Below are 16,887 nucleotides of genomic sequence, written 5' to 3'. Positions count from 1 at the left end.
GACGAGCTGCTGGTAGCCCTCCCAGAGAAGCATATGATAAAACGTATGACAAAACCGGTAGTTCCGCGCTTATGTGCCGTGCTCTTGCTGCCAAAGACCAACCTGCTGACGAACAATACACAAATCTGACCCCAGAGTTACGCATCCAGACTGGAGATGTCGCGCTTGCCGTTACAACCTACCACTTTCGGCGCTGCACTCCACGTTTCTGCGCCCCCGCGAGACGTACGCGAGTTCTTCGCCACACGTGGTCTAGACTCTGGACTCCACGGTCCAACCACAGCACAGCAAGATAGAGGGATTTGTTACGAAGAACGCACCACACTTGTTCTCCATTCCACAGGAACGCACTCCTGAATTGCAGCTGCCACCAAGTCTATGGTTCAACAATCTATATCTTCTCTTCAGTTACCCAAAGCGGCGACCGAGAAGCAGTATTCCCTTATAATCACCAAGCCTGAAGAAGAATCCATTGACGAGTTAAGGCGGGAAGATCAATGATTTTCATTACATTAACTTCGTCATAAGTAAAAGAATATAGTATAAGCGCATCCTCATGACACCAAATATGAAAATAAACAGCCGTAATTTACTGCAACCAAACCAAAAAAAAAAGAAGTTCTATCCAATGTTAAATTATTTCACAATCAACCCGCTTACCAGCCGAAGTTCTCAGAGAAGAACTCGACATCCTTGCCTTCCCACAGCTCAGCAGCCGAGGCGTTGCGAGAAGCACGGACGAGAGGAGACGGACCACAGACAGCGACGGCGACAGGGCGACCGTTGGCGGCAGCAATGGAGTTCTTGACGTACTGATCAATGTTGGGGCGACCCTGCTCAGCGGTAACCCAGACCTTGAAGTCAACGTTGGGAGCAGCGTCAAAATCAACCCACGAGACGAAGTCACGCTGGGGAATAACCCAGAAGAAATCAATCTCAAGTTCAGGCATGGTGCGGGAAAGCTCGACAGCCTCAGGGTAAGAGTAGGCGACACCAGCACCACCGGCAAGGAGGACAACCTTAGAGAAGCCATCGAACTTGGGGGGAGAGCCATAGGGGCCGTGGAAAGTAACCTGGTGATCCTGCTCCTCGGCCAAGAAGAGAGTCTTAGAGAAACCCTTGCGAGCACGGATGATGAGGTCGAGGTGCTCGGGGTTGGGCGCCGAGGCGATGGTGAAAGGATGAGCCTGGAAAGGAGCAAGCTTGTTGATGGTGACGTAGACGTACTGGCCGGTCTGCCAGTGAATGTCGCGCATGGTGGAGTGCAGGTTCATCGACAGCTTGACAGTGTTACCAGAGAGCACGGTGGTAGACGCGGTGACATGATGAGCATTCTTGAAGCGGTTGAACCGATCCCAGAGCCAGATAACGGAGGCAGTAATGCAGTAAGGGCGGCAACGGCTATAGTGGAAGTAGAGAAGAACGATAGACGCAACCAAGAACCAGACGTGCGCATACAAGAAGATCTCGTAGAAGCGGTTACGGGCAGGAGCGAACGAGGAGACAAGAATGATAATGAAGCATAAACCAGGAAGAGCGCCGCCGACGCCAATCATGACACCCTTGCGCATGACCTGCTCCATGAGAGTGCGCTTGCCAAGCGAGAAAGCAATGATATGGCCGAGAGCAGTCAAGCACACAACACGGCCAGAGTGGCGGTGAAGAATGTTGTAACCCTCATGGGACCAGCCGGTCCACTGGACGAGGAGACCAGTCTTGGAGCCGAGCAGGAACATGATCGGCAAGTTGACGACAGCGACGAGACCGAAACGGTTGCCGAGGATACGAGCGGTGTCGGTGGAACCTATTCAGAGTCAGAGATGCACAACACCAAACACACCTTGAGGTCAACATACGGTAGAAGCAGTAGAACGCGTTCAAGCCAAGGTAGGCCGCAACGACGAACATGGTGCCATTGGACTCAAGGTAGCGGCCCGGAGGCTGGTACAGGAGAACCGAGCGAGTCTTGCGGTAGAGCAGGTAGAGGCCGGTGGCGCGGGGGACGGAGTCGCTGCTGAGCAGGGGCGTCTTCTCGCCACTCGCGCTCTTCTTGAGCAGTCGGCTTCGGTAGAGGTAGATGGCGGTCGCGAAGAGGAAGAAGAAACCAATAATGGCGTTGTAGGTGGGGACGAAGACGCGCGAGAAGGCGCGGCCTTCAAGAGGAGCAGCGGCGGCCATGGCGAGGATAGCACTGCAACGACGGACGAGTTGACGAGGAGAAAAAGAGAGAGCCGGGCATGGCAGGCACATAAAAGGGAGCGCGACGACGCAAGGAACCGGTTGCGGCCAGCGCGCGAGTATCAGATGGAGGCACGTGCGGCGGTCGCTGGCGCCAAACCGCGGGCCCGCCCATTTCTAAGGCACCGGTCGAGACTCTGCTCTCCGCCGTCCGCCCCTCCTGCTCCACCCCTCTCTCTTCGCCTCGCGGTCCGCGCCATGCGCTCCGCCGGCCGGTGCTTCTCCAGCAGGGCCCTGGCCCCCGCCAGACATGGTCAGCATCCCGATGTCGTGTGCGATTTGCTGCCCGCCAGCTCACCGCCAGCGCTCTCCTCCGCGGCTCCTCGCACCTCCCCCGGTGGGTATGGCGTGTACGATCTGATAATGCAAGTCATCCCCGCTGCGTAAACAAAAATAGGACCGGCACGTTCTAGAGCGTGAGTCGCGAATCACAAGTTCACAGCCGAGCAATTTATTCGTTTTTTTGGCTTGTCGGTTCGCTGCGGGGTCACGAACCGCGTGCGTGATTGTCGGCTCGGTTGCGCAACCGGATCGCAAATCCACTTGATACTGCGTATTCGGCTTTCGCTCGTTCATCATTCGTGTTCGTAGTCGAGCTCGGTCCTCGAGGCGTGCGGCTTACCCCTCATGCCGGGCAGCGCGTATACCCGGGCAGCTTAGCACTGCGGCTGCCATACTATAAACACTACGCGTCGCGTACTGGCGGCCTGCGCGTCATTCACGCGTCACGAGCAACGGCAGCGTCAGTTTTTAAATACACCTAGTGAAAATACAGGTACTTGCATTTTAGAGCATCTCAGTTAGCAAAAATAGGACAAACTTTCACATTATTTATGCGCCGCCAACATGGCCATCTCTCGCAAGCTGCAGAGACAGGAAGTCACGGCCGCTGCTTCGGACGATCTGAAGCTCGCTCTCCGCAATAACCTCGCTCGACAGCTTCTTCTCATCCGAGATCTCCGCTGGCGCCATTCCAACCTGGCTCATTTCAAGTTTAGCTTCAGCCATTCTCTGCTCGTACTCCTCGATTTCCTCACGAGGAACGTAGAGGCCATAGGCGTTGAGAACCAAGCCTCGCTGGGCACGCTCGCGCTTCGCCAGGTACAAAAATGCGAAGAGAGCCATGAAATCGAGACCACACAAGCCGGCAACTACCTTGTAACCGATCGGGTAGTGAGGTGCTAAGTTCGATGGGAAGAGCAGTAGTGGCAGCCACATGGAAAACGAGGCGCCGATAGAGTTGCCCACCGCAGCAAGTAGACCACGGAGCTCAGCATCGTCCTGGAACTCCTCGGCAGCCCAAGCAAGAAGCAGAGACCACACAGGCTCCGACATGTACGCACACAAGTTGCCAAAGAAAATAGCGCCGAACGGAAGATCCCACACAGAAAGAAGAATGGCGCCGAGAAGGCGAACAGTGGTCGCCAAGAACAGCATAGGCCAGCGCATGCGGATGCGATCAGAGATATTTGCCATCAAGAAACCCGTCACGAGACCAAGTCCATATCCTCCTGTAGGAATCAAGTTGATCTGCTCAGTGGTGAATGTGCCAAGTGCCTTGAGCCACAGATTGAAGTAACTGGACGTTCCCGTACACCACAGCAGAACGTAAGACACCAAAAAAGGCCAGGGACGCCAAGATCGGAAAAACATATCGAAGAATCGCTTGGGAGTCAGCTTGCGCGGAGGCTTCTTGCCAAGAGCTTGCATTCGCAGCAGTCCAACCTCCCGGTCCTTCTTGGTGAGCCAGAGCGCACGAGTATCGTTCGGAAAGTCAGGAATACTGAAGTATCCCCAGAACGCAATAGGAAAGCCCATGATACCGTCGATAATGAACATCCAACGCCAACCAGCACGGCCAAGAGCTCCGTTCAGACCAGCGTAGATACCAGTCTGGATATACCCAGCAAACATGTTGGCAGCGTAACCAGCAAGATCATAAACGCCAAGTCGTTTCGCAAGCTCATCGGGGCCATACCAGCATCCCAAGATGTAAGCGAATCCAGGGTAGGAGCACGACTCAAGCAGACCAAGGAAGAAACGAATAATATAAATCTGTATGCCGTAATATCAGCAACGTCCATATCTAATCTCACTACTACCGATGGACATACCAGCTTGGCGCCCTTGGCACAGCTCATAACCATAACCAGCGCGGACCAGACAAGCTCGCAGGAAGGAATCCAGATGGAAGGTCGGACGCGGTTGATGATAATCTGCGACGGGGTCGAGCCGACAAGATATCCAGCGTTGAAGCAAGTGTTCATTAGGTTACGTTCTTGGCCATATAGCGATAACTAGTTAATACTATTAATATTATGACATCGTAATATTCGTGACCAGGAGGAGACTTGCATCTTCTTGCATCCCACTGACGTAGGCATTGGAAATGTTATTGACATCAATGGACTTCAAGCCATATGAGAACAACGAGTAAGACAGGATAAACAAGTCGAGCTTCTGCAAATATCGTCGCTCATTAGGAGGCTTTTCGAATGAATCCCAGATCTTTCCGAGGAATGACTGAAACTTGTTCGGCCGCCAGTTAGGATCATCGCCGAAGACGTTCTCTCGTGAAAGACGGCTCTGCGCCATACGCGCCATCTCCTCGATGTCAGTGATCTCCACAGTGACATTTTGCTTCTCCTTCTCTGCCGCGGCTTCCTTCCCGGTGCCCATGGTGAACAGTTGTAGTCCCTTGGTAAGATGGTGGAAAGTAGAAAGAGCGGGAAAGTCATTCCTAATATACAAGACAGCTCGCAGAGCACAGGAACAGAACGATAAGACAGGATCAGATTTTTGATAAGGCACGGGTAAAAACTCTCGAGATGGTGACAGAGTTTGACACGCTAGCGCAGGACCGTACAGCTTCGAGTATACGCGTGTGGGGCTGTGTCAGGACGAGTATGCATTAACAGTAGTAGCCATGTCATGGGCGTAGCCGCATGGACCAAAAGCGCGGAGCAAGAGTACTACTGGAGATAGCTATTAGAAAATTAAAAGTAATGAAGCGTGCTTGTACGCATATTGTGGTATCAGAGTTGGTTGGGCCGTTGCGTCCTTTCCCGAGAAATTCACGCTGACGCCCCTCAACGCCAGGAAGAGCAGAAAACAGAGTGTCGAGGCTGAGATCGACAAATGCCGTGAGAACTTTGAGCACTTGTTGCTATTGCTCTATCGTGAAGCTTTCGGTAATGGAAGCATCTGCGTGCGGGTCGCTCCCTTGGACTCCGAATAAGATTTCGTTCATATCTCTCTCACACTTTGTTTCATGGCCGGTTTTCAGTAGACAGTCGCGTATGACAATAGACGCGCAAGACCAGCAGTTCTTCCATGAGAAGGATCAGGCTGTGTCGTTGTCAATGTCGTATGTTTTCTGTATAATCAAAATCCAAAAGTTTGTAGACAAAGATAGAGTTCCAACGGCGTGCGCTGGGCATTGGGTCTCAGCGCCACAAGAACTAGCTGTGGAACTCGGGCCAAACTGTACATCACAGACCGGGAGCTCGGTGTTGCTCCGGTGCCACGAGGCACAGCCTGGCATCCCTGTCGTGCTTCTTGCGCCTTCCAGAGTGACCGTGTGCACAGATCTAGTGGCGGAAAGGTGCTCCTCCTTCGTCAATCAGGCGAGAGGTGCAATCCCGCTTGGAGACGTCCAGACTTTGTGTTTCAGGGACGATCGGTCGCTGCCCGCGACTTGCCACGACTCTGCCAGCATACGGTCCATACATCTGTCTGGAATTCCTCGGCGTTCAACCGCAAATGAGGACACTTTTATCTGGCGCCAAGCGGGTTAGCAAAACTGTATAGCCAGCAGTGTCACGATAAATCCGATAACGATTTTGCCGGATGGACAAAATGAGTTTACTCTTCTGCGAGTCGCGTCGACGCTGAGTCGCAAATCAAGGCAAGTCTTGGCGGACAGAGAGTCGGACGAGAGCTCCGCAGACTCCGCCCTCTGCGAGTACTCAGTCAGATCTGCAGCCTTCCTGGACTCTGAAAAGTTCCGAGCTGGCAGCCGCTCAGGACCTCACTTGCAAGGAAGACCGTAGTGCGCACTCGATGAGAACCGGCCACTTAATGGAATCTTGCACTGACCCGCGCTTTGTGTAGCACACGGACGTTGGCGTAAAATTCAGAACGCGGAGCCCCTGTAAACCTGCAGTCGCTCACCTCGTCTGCGGCGTCGCGCTGCAGCCGCTGGGCTTATCTGCTGGCTGGTTATAGTACTCTGCACAGCTAATCAACACACAGCCCATGATGTCTTACTACTGGCCAGTTCTAAATCGGCTCGCGCAATGCATCCGTTGTCGTCGTGTTTCTGATTCTAGCCGGTCACTATCTTGTTGCTGATATTCAAATTGTGCTACTATGAGCAAATATCAACTCGTCATCTGTTTTGCAGATCACAATAGACTCCATGCGAGACTCTGGCGAAATGAAGACTTGCTGAACTATAGTAATCCCTTGTCAAATTTTGCCATGAAACGTCCAAGGACCACATGACAGACCCGCGACAACGCGTATCGCACTGTGCGTCGGAAGTTCCTGAGCCACATCTCTTTCATGCTGCGAATCTCAACATGCCCGCCTGCTTGGCATTTAAACATTCCCATATACGGTCTTTCATTAATGGGCCCAGCCGGTCAAAGAGTTCTTCATATCGCAGTTATCATTTGTATTGATGCTTCGTTGATAGAGCAAGCAATATTGTGATTGGCGCCAAGGATTTTAAACCCCGTCCTATGGCCGATACTGCTCTCCTCATAAATTATACACAGCGAGACAGCGAGATGTCGTAGGGAGGGTGTAGTAGGCCTGCAATCTACTGTCCGCCGTTCGTGAAGAAATGAATATCACATTCGACGACTATCTTGTTGACCCGCGACATCCTGTGCGACTTCATGGTGCAGCACTACAGCCGTTTTCTTGCAGTCCCGCCTTGTCATGACCGACTCGTAACCTTCTGTAAGAAACTCTCCGACACCACCACTGTGACTCTTATCGACTTGCCAAAGCTATTTCTTGATAACAGCGGGACAGTCTATAGTTTCCAACAGAGAGTGTTGATTCGAGAAGTCATTGTGATAGGGTCCACGTAGTTCGGCTAACCATACGACCTCAATTGGTAATCTAACCTGCGCTGGTCGCAGGGACTCATGGATCCACATGACCTAAGTAGTAACTGTCCGGCTGAGTCTGGGAAGTATCTGCAACCTTTACTCCACAACAACTCAAAATACTGAGTCAATAAGTGGTCCGCAAGCGAAGATGTGGACTGTTGATTTGAACTGACAATTGTCAAAAAAAAAAGCTTAATCCTACTAGCAGCTTACAAGTAAGGTAGCTCTAAGTCGTTCGGAAGAGACAAACTATCACGACTGATTTCTTCGAGCACCGCCTCGCTCTCTCCAAACCTGCGCTTGTCAAACCTTCTTGACGAAGCAGTAGATAAAGGGAATACTGCCCATGCGTATGCTAGCTCGCCCTATTGTATGAAAAGCCTCCATGTTTTAAAACGATGCAACAATTAGCGTTATAAATTTGCTTATTGCGAATGGTGGTCATGATGAACTCCGTCGCGCTCTCTAGTCGTATTAACGACAGTTGCTTCGCGCAGAAACTAAGCAGCTGGAGGGAAGGAATGTAATCTTTACTGAATAAAGCGCTGTCCGTGTTACGCCAACATAACAACAATTCGTTATATAGCCAAGTGCCATAAAGCTACAATTGCAGCGATATAGAAAGATATTTGTTGGAGTTTGTAGATGATAGCAGAGAAGCTACAAACATTTCGCGTCATAGCGCCTTCATTGGTGTAAGTTCAGAACTTCAGTATAACTCATTTGAACAGCTCTGATCCCTCGAAGGCTCGACCATGTGGGTTTGATATTGCTGTGCCAATGGAGTTGCGGTGCTGGTTAGCTGTCCAAGACAGTGTTTTTGTCGCGCGCGTACGCTGGTCATACCCGCATCCAGACCCCTAAGGTGCTTGTGGCCACAGCAAACACTTGGAATTTATGGCAGAGCCATCCTTCATTTGTCTGCTATATATCTAAGCCAGGCCTTAAGCGCGCACTCTGGAAATGCGAAATTGCGTGGAATTACTAGATATACATACATATAACCGATTTATGAATCAAATGCCAGCTTAGCACAAAAATTCAATTCAATAAATGCTCGGCGATTCAGTTCACGTTGGCGATGAACGTAAAAATCCTGCTGATGTACCCTCTTGACAAAGAGGGAACAGAAATAAAATTAATAGCTCGCTCAAAAAAAAAGGGCAACATCTTTCCTGGCTGTTTGGCAGCAAGTCGAAGAGCAAGTAGTCACCTAACTATCCGATGGCGATGACTCGAATTTCTATTTAAATGCTTGACGAGAGTGACAATCTGGCGAGAGGTGGCCAAATAGCAAGCGCTTACAGATTCTTGGATCTTGGAAACCTATAACAATGTTAGCTAAAGAATAGCGTACACTCTATGTGTGCACGCACCTAAGGGAGTAAACCATGTCAACGACTGGCGTAGCGCTGATTTGCCTGCCACCAAAAAATCTTCCATTCAGTCCCTGGATCGCACGTTCGCCGCCTGCTATGTCCTGAAATTTGACAAAAATCTCGCCTTGCGAATTTGGATCCACGGCAATGTGAACAACTTTACCGTATTTGTCTTCGCATTCAGCTTTCACGTCGTCTTGTAGTTCATTCACCCAGTCGTCGCCTTCCTCTCTGTACTCGATGTTAGCAGATGTCATTAGCAAACCAAAAACTTACGAACTTACTCAGAAGGGTCAAACATATCGCGCAATACGATGCATCTTGAAGGCTGCGTAGCCGAGCCTGCCTTGACTGGCGTCTTCAAGGCCATTTCAGGCATAGGTAATGAATCCTCCTCTCGCATGAGCTTCTTCATCAGGCTTTCTCTAGACACAGAATTAAACGATACACCGGCGACATCAGCGTCATCCAGAGCAGAAACCAACGCGCCGGTAGGCTTCTTCTCATCTCGGGCGCGACTGGCACTGTGGAGCCTAGTATCCAGAACAGAGGTGCTGTTAGAGTGCGTCATACCGCCGGAAGCAAGCTCACCGCCTGGGCTACCATTCAATCGTTGCAAGAGAGTCTCCGCGGCTTCGCTGTTGATCTTCTCGTTCCCATGGCCAACACGGATAGGTCGTCCTCCTAATTTGAACCCATTTAGTTCTAGTGCACTCTGAGCACTCTCACGATCCGCAAACTGAACAAAACCGTAACCCTTCGAGCGACTGGACTCGTCTTTCTGGAGCACAACAAAATCAACGTCGCCATATGACTGAAATATCTGCTTCAAGTCTGACTCAGTAACGGCAAAGTGTATGTTGCCTACATACAAACGGTGGTACGGGCCGTGGCCACCTATCTGCTGTCGTTGCTCCTCAAGAGCTTGCTGAGCTGACCTGCATAAAGTTCAGTATATGTTCGTGTAGAATATAAGTTAACGAAGAACTACTTACGCAGAAGATTCGGCACGGGCCAATCGATTCTTCTCTGCCTCCGTGACCTGCACAATTACAGGAATATCGAGTAGCTTCTGGCCCGTCATGTTAATAGCCTTCTGTACACTCTCTATATCTCTGAATTCCACATAGCCGACGCTAAGTAAGATTAGCAAAATATTTCAAAGAAGAAATGAATTACAACATACCCCTTTGAGCGGCCGCTGACGCGATCTTTAACGATCTGCGCGTCACGCACCGGCCCTGCCTGCTCGAAAAACTTCATGAGTTCCTTGGTACGCAATCGCGCTGCGAGCTGTTGAACAAAGATTGTACGCTTGTCGCGCTCGTCTTCGGAAAGCCGCGGCGAACTATTAATTTAAATCGTTAGCGTGCTGTCCCAAATATCGCCGTTTCACAAACACATACACAGAACGCGCCACTCGAGCATCGCGAGTACGGTCATGATCACGATTCGCTGAGACTGTGGGCGACCTTCGAGACGAACGGTCCTGGTCCCTATTACTACTTCTGTCGTCCCTCTCATTCCGATAGCCTCTGTCGTCATAGCGTCGACTGCGTCTGCGGTGTAGTTAGTATAGACGCTGGTCAGCGATTAATCAATGGTAAATGCACCTGTCTCTTTCCCTATCTCGATCATCGCGGCGAGGCGACCGTGAATGGTATTCAGATCCCTCGCGGTCGCGTCGTCGTCTGTCGTCGACATCTCTTCGGTCGCGACCATATTCACGGTCGCGGTCACGACGGTCTCTACCGTAGTCATAGTCTCGATCATCTCGGTGTCGCCGGTCGCTGTCTCGCTCTCGGTAGTGGTCGCGGTCGCGGTCGCGGTCGCGGTCACGATTACTGTCTCGGTCGTAGTCGCGGTCTCGCTCCGAGCGTGTAGGGCTCACACTGCCACGCGTCGAACCAATGCGAGAACGGAAATCATTAAGATCACCGGAGCGTGAGGAATCTGCGGTAGCACTTGTCATTCGTGATAGCGATGCTGTTGTAAATGCGAGTGGGGAAATAAGCAACCTGGGTGGCGCGCAAAGACACGAGCGGAGGAAGCCCAGGTAACAATTTCACTGACGCAGAGACACGTGACTACGGTCTCGATTTTTTGTTCTCGAGCGCGCGCTGGAAGAGTAATCCACCGGCACCAGTTACATCCTCGTCTGCTTCTACAGCTGTATATATTTGCACAGAATTATCATGCCAAGGCCAGTCGCAAGTGAAAACGGCAGGCCATCGTCCTCACTGTCTGACAGGAGCGTGTCGTACTTGGGCAAGTCTAACGGCAACAGCTTGACCTCCAGCGTCGTACTAAATCAGTCCGGTGAAGGTTGGGTCGTGCAAAAGTTTGGTGGCACGAGTGTCGGCAAGTTTCCCACCCAAATTGTCGATAATATCGTCGGGTGAGTTTATGAGGACTGTGGCTTTGGTGGGCAGTTCGCTGACGTTGGTTTTGTGCGAATAGTCCATACTCGAAAGATTCACGGGTTGCCGTAGTCTGTTCTGCCCGTAGCACAGACACCAAGGCGGAGGGCACCACAAACCGGTTGCTCAAGGCGGCCGAGTTTGCGCTGAAGAATGAGAACTACGCCGAAGTTGTGGCAGCAATCTGCGACGACCATCTTTCCACGGCTCGGAATCTCATACAAGATGCTACGGTCCTCAAGGACCTTGTCGATGCTATTCAGGAAGAATGCGACCTGCTTTCGCGCCTACTGAGCGCAGCACAGATTATCGATGAAATCAGTGCTCGTACGAAAGATTCCATCATTGGCGCAGGCGAGAAGCTAAGTTGCATGTTCATGGCAGCGCTGCTAAACGACCGTGGTATTCCAGCTCAGTATATCAACCTGGATAGCGTTATTCCTATCGGCTACCACAGCAAGAACGGTCTTGATCAGGCGTTTTACGACTTCATTGCCAGTAAGATTGCCGCAAAGATCCTTGAGTGTGGTGATAAAGTTCCCGTCGTAACTGGATATTTTGGTGTTGTCCCCGGCGGCTTGCTCGAGGCAATTGGCAGAGGCTACACTGACCTATGCGCGGCACTTACAGCTGTTGGCCTGAACGCAGACGAGCTTCAGGTGTGGAAGGAGGTCGACGGCATTTTCACAGCTGACCCGCGAAAAGTCCCCACTGCGCGACTCATCTCCATAATCACCCCGGACGAGGCTGCGGAACTCACGTACTATGGTTCCGAAGTCATCCATCCCTTCACCATGGAGCAAGTTGTCCGCGCGCATATCCCCATACGCATCAAAAATGTCGAGAACCCCTCCGGTGAGGGTACGGTCATCTATCCGGATAACATCTCGCGAAAGGGCGACGTTACGCCTCCTCATCCGCCCACGGCACTTGAGCGCATTTCCTCTTCTTTCTTCCATGCTCAAAAGAAGGAGCCCACTGCGGTCACAACGAAGACGGGCATTACAGTTCTGAATCTGCACTCAAATAAGCGTTATCACTCGCATGGTTTCCTTGCTGAGATCTTCACCATTCTACACAGGTGGGAGGTCGTCATTGATCTCATCTCCACGTCGGAAGTACATGTCTCCATGGCGCTGCACTCGGAGCTGCGCGATGCGGACCTCAAGGAAGCCGTCGAGGAGTTGCAAAATTTGGGTACAGTTGATATTATGCGCGGCATGACCATCGTGAGTCTGGTCGGCAAGCAGATGAAGCAGCTCGTTGGAATTGCGGGCCGGATGTTCTCTACCCTGGCAAGCGCAGGAATCAATATCGAGATGATCAGCCAGGGTGCGAGCGAAATCAACATCTCCTGCGTCATCCAAGAGCACGACGCACTCAAAGCGCTTAACGTTCTGCATCAGCAGTTACTGTGTCAGCCTTCTGTTCCTGACTTGCTGGACAGCAGGCCATGGCTTCTCAATTGAGATGTCATACAAAATCAAAAACGAAACGTGTACATATACAAAGTCTTGCTCAACAAATAGAGGCTTAAATGGCAAACGATGCATATGTTTACAGCTAGCAACAACGGAATACACGACACTCAGCGGCGCTTGAAAAGCTAGGGATATATTTAGGTGGCTAATTACTTACTGCAAGTTTTGGGGGAATAGAATTAGTATGGTATCTGGGTAATTGTGTGCGAATAGTTATATAGTTATTTCGAATCCGTTCATGACTTGCAGTAGCCGGTTGGCTGGGATTGGAGTCGTGGTTTTCCCGCTATGGTAGATCATACGGTTGTCATGAGGGCGCGAGTAGTGAGTAGTTAAGAGGTCTCAATAGCACGGCTGAGCCGCAAGGGAACTCCCAACTTACCCGGCTCGGGAGAACTATCAAGTTGCAAAATTTATTTTTCACCTTAATTCACACCTTCCACCGGTTAACGACGGGTCCTCTTCCGCCAGTCCCTCGCCTCCAATATGGTCGCCAGACGCTTCAAGAAATCCGCTAAACGCGCCCTTCCGCGAGGCAAGAAGCCCATGAAGAAAGCCGCGCCTTCTTCCGATCCCCGCGCCGCCAACGCACTGTCATCCCACGTCGGCCGGCAAGAAGCGCGCGTGAACGACGGCCTTACCCGCAAAGCGCGCAAACAAGAACGTACCCACGGTCCGCTCGGAAACGTCCGTGTTGATCACAAAGCAGTCGTTGTCAAGCGAAAACATGCTGCTTCGAAAGAGGCTGCGAAGATCACGAGCAAGGCGTTGAATAGCCCGCAGGTTGGAATTGGCGGCGAACTGCAGCTGAACACAGCACTCAAGCCGGCTGGAATTGTGCATCGACGGGGAAAGAAGGGGAAAGTATTCGTGGACGACAAGGATACTCTTACAAAGGTGCTGAGTCTCGTGACGGCAAAGATGGACGAGCAGCATGCGACCAAGATCGAGCGAGCACAGCAGCTCGAAGCGATTCGGGAAGCGAAGCGGAAGGAAATTGAGAAGCGGGAACAAGATAAAGTTGATAAACTCGAGAACAAGAAGAAAGAGATCAAGCAGTCCAGACGGAAACGGAAGGGCGGACCAAGTGCCGACGACGACGATGACGTGGATCCTCGCAGAGCGAAGCGCAGCAAGCCGGGCAAGAGGGTCAGATTTGCAGACTAAATTTACGGGGCATGCATACTTTCAAAAGTTTGTAAGGCGTTTTTGTGGATACGGAAAAGTAATTGATTGTCTTTGTTGACCGCGCTACTTAATTCTTGTGGCCTCAATAACTTTAGATTGAGTCTATAAAAATACGAAGAAGCACAACTCAGCCTACCGCCTCATGCTTATAATTAAGTTTCCAACCGTGATGACAAACGAAATGTTGAACAGAACGTCTACAATTTCGCAGAAACAGGAAGCTCTGACGCGAACATATCAGCAAGATCATCCAGCGCCTTACCAATAGCTGCAGCCATGCCCTTCGAGTCTTTCTTCTTCGACACAACGTTAAACTGCAGTGAGTCTCCGTTGATCATGTATGCAATGCCATATCCCTCATCCGTGACCTGCGACCAGCCGTAGGCGTTGAAGTATTCACTGCTCAGCTGCGAGGTGCTCATGATCCACGTTGTTGAGAAACTGTAAGTGGGGTCCGTGAAGACCTCCGGCATAGGGGTACCAGGTGGAACCAGCTTCTTCAGTCCGAACAAGTGGCGGTCGCAACCGAATCCAGCGGTCGCGTCGCCAATGTATGCGACATGCGCGGAGAGTGCGGCCCGCGCAAGCGCGATCTTAGTCTTCTTGTCCACCGATGCATCGTCCAAAGCAGTAACAAACGCAAAGGACTCAGGCGTCGAAGCTCGGCAGACCTCAGTTCGTCCTAGTTGATATTGTCGGGTCGTCGCAGACTCATATGTCGGCCGGACAACGCCGTTGCGCCTATAATATGCAACCTGGAACGCAAGCTGTACGAATGCGTCCGGTGAGGTCTTGAATTTCTTGATCAAGTTCTTGCCAAAGCGCTTGTACGCGTTGACTTCAAGTTCGTGCAAACCAATGACTTCTGCAAATGCCTGCTTGGCAGCGGCCAGGTCGGCGACCACGGCATCGTTGACCACAAAGTCGAGCTCTTCAGGAGGGGGTAGCGATCGCGCAGCCGACAGGGGAGCACCATGATCAAGCTTGTCCTTCAGAATTGACTCGCAAACAAAGTCATTCAAGCGGCATGTCGGCGTACCGTCCATCATGGAATGTTCTCCCATGAACCCAGAGATACCGCCCTCGCAGACGATAAACTGCACAGGCTTGTCGTAGAACCTGTTCGTTCCATCGCCGTGCCAGAACTGATGAGAGCGTTCGTTGTAAGACTTGACAGTCTTGTCGTCGATAGCGAGAACAAACGAGGACTCTTCGATTTGGTCAAATAAAGCTTTGTTTGTCGCATCTGCTGAAAGTAGATGGTCTTTGTACAAGACGCCGTCGTCTCGGTTGGCTGAGCTGATTGCGCCGATTCCTGGGCCGTGACCCTTTGCATTCGCGTCGTATATAATCTTCTGAAGTTGCATCTCCAGCTCAGCGGTTGAGAGCTGTACACCATCGACCTCGTGCGGGAGAATGTAAAATCTGTCCTTGCAGATGACAGTGATTGTCTTGCTGTTAGGCTCGTCCGGCGAGTATTTCACGGCATAGTCCCTCCCTGTCGCAGCAACACGGCTAGCATTGAACATGTACTTGTAAGAGTCCATGCACATCGCCTTCTTTCTGAGGTATTCCGGCTCGAGCTGCTTCGTGTCGATAAGCTTCTTGAACGCCAGTGCTGCGGTGGCCAAGACTGCTCCCTTCGATGCCTGTGTTGTATATCGTGCATCGTCTTTGTGTCCGTAGAAGTAAGAAACATAGGGAACGACGGGATCGCGGTACGTGAGATACGCCGCGTCGTTCCACCAGTCATATATCCAATTCTTGACCTTCGGATCAGCGGCCTTTGCGAGTAGTTTCTGCTGCAGCGCCGGACCTTCGCCCGAAGGGGACACGAATTTCTGCACAATCTTGGTCGTTTCCGCAAACTGAGCTGGGGTGAGTAGATGGCTTACAGACTTAAGGTACTTTGTCGCGGTCTGCTCGAGCGTTGGTACGGGCAGGTGCGGTAGAGATTCCTGGAAACGCAGCATGCGGCCGGCAGAGAGATCTTCAACATAGCCAGAGCTGGACTCGGCAGGCTTTACGGCAGCAGTGCTGTTCAGTCTGATCGGAACTGATGTAAACGCACGAAGCGGACGGACGAGGCTGGTAGTTGTCGTTGTTGTAGTGGGCATAGTCGCTGGTGTGGGAAGACTTGGGAGAGGCATTTGTGGACGCTGCAGAGAAAAATGCGGGGGTGGCGTCAGCTAGCGTGGACAGAGAATCCGGGGAAGTGACGCTGGGACATCATCGTCAGCTGGGAAACAGGGGGGATACGTACGACAAGAGCGAGGCGGGCCGCGGGGAGCGATCGCGGGCGTAGGCGGATCATTATAAACTTGCGAGTGCTGCGGTAGGGACGTCAGAATGGGGAGGTTCAGCCGAGGAAGAACGACGGGGGAGCGAGGCAGCGAGGCGGGGGGAGTTGCGCTTAAAGCCCGCGCGACCCCCTCAGAACGGGAGGCCGCGGGGCAGAGGAGCGCAGAGTGATTCTACGATTACACGGCCCGTTTGCTTGCTCTCTGCACGTGGCCGCGCGGGGCAGAGGAAGCCCTTCTCCGCGGCCCCGCGCCTTTGCCCGGCCTTGCTTCCTCGGAGAGCTGCAAACTTGCCGCCGCCTCCGCTCCGATCCCGTGCCGCCCATCTCCACCAGCCGCGTGATCGCCTCTGCTTCCGTTCTCCCTTCTGCGCCGCGTCTCCTCCGGTCATAAATCTACGCACACCTTTCGTCACGCGTCACGGCATGACGTCGACCTCTTCTCGTCGGCGCTAAGCTGTAGTCTTGGACACCGCCACGACGAGATGCCGAGCAGCTAGAAACTATGCTATAGCAAGTAGCGGTATATATCTATCTATCTGACTTGGTAGTGCATTATGTCCCAAACACGTGATATCGCTGATGGGGCGAATCGCAGCCGACGCCGTAAAATTTTCGGGTTTTTGGGAGCTTGGCCGAGTGGTCTATGGCGTCAGATTTAGGTCTACAGCAGTTTGCCCTGCAAAACGCCGAAATTCTCTGATATCTTCGGATGCGCGAGTTCGAATCTCGTGGCTCTCAATTATTTTTGCTCTTTAA

At 51.9% G+C, this 16,887-nt stretch overlaps 6 protein-coding genes and 1 non-coding gene across 7 annotated transcripts; 3 read left to right on the top strand and 4 right to left on the bottom strand.

Moving 5' to 3' along the window:
- Positions 1 to 656: 656 nt before the first annotated feature.
- Positions 657 to 2,178, bottom strand: V1518DRAFT_437755 (FAD-binding domain-containing protein; the record flags this gene model as incomplete). The annotated part of the gene is made up of 2 exons (XM_066906336.1): positions 657 to 1,804; positions 1,857 to 2,178. The coding sequence occupies 2 exons, from the start codon at positions 2,176 to 2,178 to the stop codon at positions 657 to 659; spliced, it is 1,470 nt and encodes a 489-aa protein (XP_066759810.1).
- Positions 2,179 to 2,995: 817 nt separating this feature from the next.
- On the bottom strand, positions 2,996 to 4,917 carry V1518DRAFT_393337 (major facilitator superfamily domain-containing protein; the record flags this gene model as incomplete). The annotated part of the gene is made up of 3 exons (XM_066901786.1): positions 2,996 to 4,293; positions 4,353 to 4,535; positions 4,579 to 4,917. 3 exons carry the CDS (start codon positions 4,915 to 4,917, stop codon positions 3,070 to 3,072), a joined length of 1,746 nt encoding a protein of 581 aa, XP_066759809.1. The 3' UTR covers positions 2,996 to 3,069.
- Positions 4,918 to 8,721: 3,804 nt separating this feature from the next.
- On the bottom strand, positions 8,722 to 10,712 carry V1518DRAFT_373171 (uncharacterized protein; the record flags this gene model as incomplete). The annotated part of the gene is made up of 6 exons (XM_066901421.1): positions 8,722 to 8,971; positions 9,025 to 9,678; positions 9,736 to 9,876; positions 9,927 to 10,088; positions 10,147 to 10,293; positions 10,354 to 10,712. 6 exons carry the CDS (start codon positions 10,710 to 10,712, stop codon positions 8,722 to 8,724), a joined length of 1,713 nt encoding a protein of 570 aa, XP_066759808.1.
- Positions 10,713 to 10,851: 139 nt separating this feature from the next.
- V1518DRAFT_393332 (Aspartate/glutamate/uridylate kinase) lies at positions 10,852 to 13,035 on the top strand. The gene is made up of 2 exons (XM_066901785.1): positions 10,852 to 11,138; positions 11,201 to 13,035. Exons 1-2 carry the CDS (start codon positions 10,936 to 10,938, stop codon positions 12,627 to 12,629), a joined length of 1,632 nt encoding a protein of 543 aa, XP_066759807.1. The 5' UTR covers positions 10,852 to 10,935; the 3' UTR covers positions 12,630 to 13,035.
- A 44-nt stretch (positions 13,036 to 13,079) lies between these two features.
- On the top strand, positions 13,080 to 14,188 carry V1518DRAFT_415930 (uncharacterized protein). The gene has a single exon (XM_066903928.1). The coding sequence runs from the start codon at positions 13,128 to 13,130 to the stop codon at positions 13,806 to 13,808; it is 681 nt and encodes a 226-aa protein (XP_066759806.1). The 5' UTR covers positions 13,080 to 13,127; the 3' UTR covers positions 13,809 to 14,188.
- V1518DRAFT_415929 (acyltransferase ChoActase/COT/CPT) lies at positions 13,874 to 16,356 on the bottom strand. Its single transcript, XM_066903927.1, has one exon. It carries the CDS (start codon positions 15,977 to 15,979, stop codon positions 14,027 to 14,029), a length of 1,953 nt encoding a protein of 650 aa, XP_066759805.1. The 5' UTR covers positions 15,980 to 16,356; the 3' UTR covers positions 13,874 to 14,026.
- A 397-nt stretch (positions 16,357 to 16,753) lies between these two features.
- On the top strand, positions 16,754 to 16,869 carry V1518DRAFT_t29. The gene has a single exon. It is a non-coding gene; the product is annotated as a tRNA-Leu (tRNA).
- Positions 16,870 to 16,887: the final 18 nt, after the last annotated feature.

The sequence above is a fragment of the Limtongia smithiae genome (genome assembly GCF_038497785.1).
Source record: "Limtongia smithiae strain NRRL Y-17922 unplaced genomic scaffold V1518scaffold_5, whole genome shotgun sequence".
NCBI lineage: Eukaryota > Fungi > Ascomycota > Lipomycetes > Lipomycetales > Lipomycetaceae > Limtongia > Limtongia smithiae.
The sequence above is the reverse complement of the archived record's forward strand: the minus strand, read 5'-3'. Positions and strand labels throughout refer to the sequence as shown.